The sequence below is a fragment of the Hippocampus comes genome, unplaced genomic scaffold (genome assembly GCF_001891065.2).
Source record: "Hippocampus comes isolate QL1 unplaced genomic scaffold, H_comes_QL1_v1.1 scaffold277, whole genome shotgun sequence".
NCBI classification, from domain to species: Eukaryota; Metazoa; Chordata; class Actinopteri; order Syngnathiformes; family Syngnathidae; genus Hippocampus; species Hippocampus comes.
In genome coordinates, this window is record NW_017805365.1 from 193,993 (window position 1) to 198,922 (window position 4,930).

The following is a 4,930-nucleotide window of genomic DNA, read 5'->3' on the forward strand; positions in this document are numbered from 1 at the left end:
CCCCCCACCCCGGGGTTGCTCCTTTGCCTTGTCCAAGTCTCCTCCTTTTCCTCCCCCTTCTGCCTCGAGCCGAGTTGACGTGATTGGAAGCATGTTGGGCCTCTGCCCGAAGCCATGCGAAGGCAGCGCCGCGTGACGCAAAAACGGCGCAATACCACACGACGGCTGAAACGCGACGAGACGCAAAGCCGACGGGGCGCAAGAGGAGAAACGAAACCAAAAAAAAAAAATGCAAACTTCTCACTGGAGTCAAATGTCAACGAGAAAGTCAGAAGAGGCGACGGCGGGACTGAAGTGCGGGACGCTTGCTCGCGGCGTCCCTCCCGCGGAGAAGGCCGCTCGCCGGCGCGCTTTGCAGCCCGCCTCCGCCATTCAGTCGACGGCCTCTTCGCCTTTGCTGACGCACGGAGTCCACCTTGGCGCTGGCCGCATCGACTCCTCCGCCCTCTTAGTCCTCCGACCAAGTGGGATGACGCTGCAAAGTGGAAAGTGGTGGTGGGGGGGAGAGGGGGTGGGGGGGGGGGGGGGGGTGATAGCACTAATGGTTGTCAGATGTTGCAGTGGGAGCTTCTCATGTTTGACTTGACCAACTGCCAGCACGCACGCACGATGGGTTTTCTGACTCATGTGTCAACACGCAGAAGGGAGCCCGTCAGCACTTTTTCCTCGTCCGATCCTTCCTTCATCCCTTCTTTGTGCGCGCGCGTGCCTCATGAGGGCTTTCGCGCATTTCTGTTCTCCTCCCTGAAAGTCGTCGCTCCCATGAAGCACATCGAGTAGTACAAGCCAAGAACACAACGAGCATGCCGACCATGCGCGTGCCAAAGGTCCCCTTTGAAGGCCAAAAGAGAAAAAAAAAAAAACCTGTTGCCTTCCTTCTTTTTCTCCGCACTGAAATGTTCTCGGAAACGAGCGCGATCTTTTCCAACATAAATAGAAGCCCAGCTGCGCTCACACGCATGTGCGCACACACGTGCGCACAAGGCCGTCGGGCAAGGCCCGGGCCTTCGAGGACGCGTGCGGGCCAGCGTTTGCGGAACAAGACCCGCCCGCGGTGGCGCGCGCAAAGGACGCCAACGTGACGCGGCGACGCCGCACATTTCCTTCCGCGGGGTGCCGGAAGCGGAACCGCGAGACTCCGATCCAATGCGCATCGGGTGTCGACCCCCATCTGTGACCGCTGCTTGCCGTTTGGAGAGACGAAAGTAGCTCCGTACGTTGCGTAAGCATCGCTCGTTCCCGTGGCCTTGTGGCTCTCGTTTGCACAGTCTCGTCCTCGTTTCGCAGCGGTCGTCAGGACGCGGCGAGTGACTCTTCGGCCGGCTTTGGCCAACTTTGGCGGTTTGCGTCAGGGCCCGCCAGCGTCAAAACGCGAGGAAGTGGCGTCCTCTGGTGGACACTCGCCATCCCCGCGCGTCTCTCATGACCGAGACTTGAATTTGTCATTTGTCGCTCATGATTTTCATTCCATCGTATGACACGGGCGCCTGTTCAATTCAATTCATCCGCATCACTTTTGGGGGGAATGAAATGAAATGCATTCAAATTTCATGCGGGCCGAGATGAAAATCGAATGTATGACGAAATAGGACCATTAAGGAAAAGAAATGCCTTGCCGTCATGTCACTTGAGGGTAATTCACTCAAGTCCAATTCTGTCCAATAAAATGGCGCTCAGTGTTGACTTGCCGTCAAATAATTGAAGTGAAAGTCACCCAAGTGAAAGGATGCCGATGAAAGGTCAAAAGGTGAGCCGAGCGCTTGCATCATGCGGTGAGCTCATTGGCATCATATCCCGTCACGGGTTGTTGCGCTGGTGACAAAGTGGACCCCCCTCCCCCCTACCCGCCCAGCCACCTCCCCACGCCCTTTCTGCCGCTTCTCTTCCTCGTCATCGTCAGGAGTGCGACGGCACAGCCGGCCGACGCTTGGGCCTCCACCGGAGCGTGCGCGGTGACGCTGCGCTCCGCCACCTCAACCTCCGCTCGACCATGGGGTCCTTCTGCTCCGGCCTGGACCCCGGGACCCGCATCGCCGCCGCCGCTGCCGCACCCGGAACAGGTCAGATGTCAACATGGCGCCTCCCGCGGGGCCTCGCCGGTTGCGCGCGTCGCCAACTTCTCGCCGACGTCTTTTGAAAAGCGATCGACGCGCAAGCTGAACGAACGCGGCTTGTTGTTTTTGGACGCCGCGCGCAGCCGAGGACGTCAGCGCCTAATTATGCCGCGCTGATTGGAGAGCGGCAATCAACGCGCCATCAACGGCACGACTGACCGAACATGCGGTCGCCACGGCGAGTCCTTCTTTGCAAACTCAAACGGACGCGCAACATCCCCATCAGGACACCGATGACCGATAACCGTGAGATGAAAATAACTTACGATAGGTCCAATCCAAATCGGGAAAAAAAAAATCTCAAATACATGAAACAATTTAAGTTAAAAAAAAAAACATCTAGTTATTTTTGTCATATCAATCCCAATATTCTAAAAAGCGAAAATATCCCCGAAACAAATCAGAATCTTTTTCATGTAAAAAATCTCAACGGAAAAACCATCACGAGTCGAAAAAAAGCAAAACGATGAAAAAAAAAAAAAAAGGGTCTCGTGGGTCTGTGCTCCCATTTGACCAGCAGTGGGCGCCAAAGGGTTTGAATTCGGGTGCAAACTCTTCCAATGTTTCTTCTTTGATTTTTCAACTGTTCATTTTTCAAAATTCGCTCGTCTCACTCTCCGTTTCATCGATCCATTTTAGACCAGAAGATTTTTGGGGTGCGTTTCATTCATTGATTGAACTATTCGAATCTTTGATACGTTCGGAAACTCCGAAAATGTCGACCTCTGACTTGAATTGTTCCCATCTGAATTTGTCAACGTCCCGCCAACAACGACGCGCAAGTCGGGGCGCTTCTCGCAGCGGGGAGCTTGCCATCATTTGCTCGCTTTTTGTCTTCTTCTCCCTTTCTGTCGTCGCCGTGGAGCTCCACGTCCGCTTTCTTGGCAAAGTGTCCTTGTGCGTGTGACGTCACGGCTCCGGCAGGTGACCTTCTCCGGCCGACGGGAAGACGCGGCCGGGCGCGGAAGAGCGGCCGCGCGGCGGCGGCGGCCAATCGCGATGCAGACGAAGACTTCCGCACAAGGTGCCCGTCCGCGCCGCCGGCGTGTCGTCGTCTCAAAAGAATAAAAAAACAAACAACAAAAAAAAGACGATGGAAAGCAAAGAGGAGGAGCGGAGGGCGACAAAGAAGGAGAAAGGGAGGGAGATACGGAGTTTGAGAGCAGGGAGGAGAGGGGGTGGAAAGGGGGAAAGGACCAGACATTTGAAGGAGGAAGGAAAGGGGGCAGGCGAGGACACGGGAAAGTAGGGAGGGGGGAGGGGGGGCGTGGAGAATAGGAGGCGAAGGGCGGCTGAAAGCGGTGATGACAGACAGAAGAAAGAAGGAGAGAAAGGACAAGTGCGCTGGCTGATGGCGCGTCGACTGCAGGATTCCATCACTCTTAGCAACCGGCCCGCTTTGGCGTTGCCACGGTAACGCCGGCTAACGTGCTCCGCTGCCGCCGCCCTCTCTCTCTCCCTCCCTCTCGCTCTCTCTCTCTCTGTCCATCCTCACTGCCGTGCGCTTCCTGCCTGCGTTGCCACAGCGACACAGTCCTGGACGAGGAATCCGATGCTCTGGAGCGTCCAGAAGTTCGCAGCTCCCGCTTTTCCTCCACCTTTCCCTCCACCCGTCAACTCCTCATCATCGTCGCAGAGATCCGTCCGTCCACAAACAGGAAGTTGAGGAACTTTGGACCTTCCATCCTGGCCTCCTCCTCCCCCCGCTCCTCCTCCTCCTCCGCCTCCTCCACGCCCACATGAACACCCACGGCCAAGAGGAGGCCCCGATACCCCCGGAGGAGGAGGAGGCGGCGGCGCAACCGGGAGAGGCGATGGAAATCGAGGAGGAGGCGCGACCGGAACAGGTACAGCCGGCTGACCAGGAGCAACGGGGGGAAGACGAAGAGGAGGCGCAACAGGCGGTCGACCTGGAAGAGGAGCATCAACCTGGGGAGGTGCACAATCAGGAAGCGGCGGAGCCGCAGGGTCAAATTGAGGAGGAGGTGCAGGAGCAGGGAGAGGAAGACATCAAGGAGACGCCGCAGGAGTTGGTGCAGCGGGCCGCCGGTACGGAGCAGGTGGGTGCACCTGAGGAGGCGCGGGTAGAGGACGAACGGGAGAATGGGGTACGAGAGGACGAAGAAGAGGGTCTGCGGCAACGGCAAGAGCAACCCATCAAGGAGATGCCGCAGGAGGAGGTGCAAGAGGAGGAAGAGGAGGCTCAACAGCTGGAAGAGGTGCGGCTCGCTGACGGCGTGGAGGGTCACGCTGAGGAGATGCGGCGGGAGCGGCTTGAGGAGGAGCTGCGGCAGGCGCAGCGGGATGCCGTGCCGTCCCAAGAAGAGCAACCGACGGAGGGGGGGCTGCGGGAGAACGCAGCGCGGCAGCAGGAGCGGCAACAAACGGGGAATTCGCCGCGGGAAGAGGAGCGACACGTGGAGGAGCTGCCGCGGGACGAGGAGCAGGAGGACTTTGTGGACTCTCTGGAGCAAAACCACAACAGTCAAGTTCTCATTCGCCTCAGAGGAATGTAAGTATAAACGGCGGGATCGGGACGACGGGGGGCTGCGGGAGAACGCAGCGCGGCAGCAGGAGCGGCAACAAACGGGGAATTCGCCGCAGGAAGAGGAGCGACACGTGGAGGAGCTGCCGCGGGACGAGGAGCAGGAGGACTTTGTGGACTCTCTGGAGCAAAACCACAACAGTCAAGTTCTCATTCGCCTCAGAGGAATGTAAGTATAAACGGCGGGATCGGGACGACCGCCGCGGCGTCCGACCGGATGATCCGATGTCATCGCCACACCGATGTCACGGCACGGTGCATGGCACGTTGC

The 4,930-nt window shown here is 58.1% G+C and overlaps 1 protein-coding gene across 2 annotated transcripts; it reads left to right on the top strand.

The window, feature by feature from the left end:
- Window positions 1-3,318: 3,318 nt before the first annotated feature.
- LOC109517041 (trichohyalin-like) lies at window positions 3,319-4,643 on the top strand. 2 transcript variants are annotated; one of them, XM_019871933.1, is made up of 2 exons: window positions 3,319-4,006; window positions 4,037-4,643. In XM_019871933.1, the coding sequence occupies exons 1-2, from the start codon at window positions 3,854-3,856 to the stop codon at window positions 4,628-4,630; spliced, it is 747 nt and encodes a 248-aa protein (XP_019727492.1). In that variant the 5' UTR covers window positions 3,319-3,853; the 3' UTR covers window positions 4,631-4,643. The 2 variants fall into 2 exon arrangements, with proteins under 2 accessions (XP_019727492.1, XP_019727491.1); XM_019871932.1 differs by having other exon boundaries at window positions 3,319-4,643.
- The last annotated feature ends 287 nt before the right edge of the window (window positions 4,644-4,930 follow it).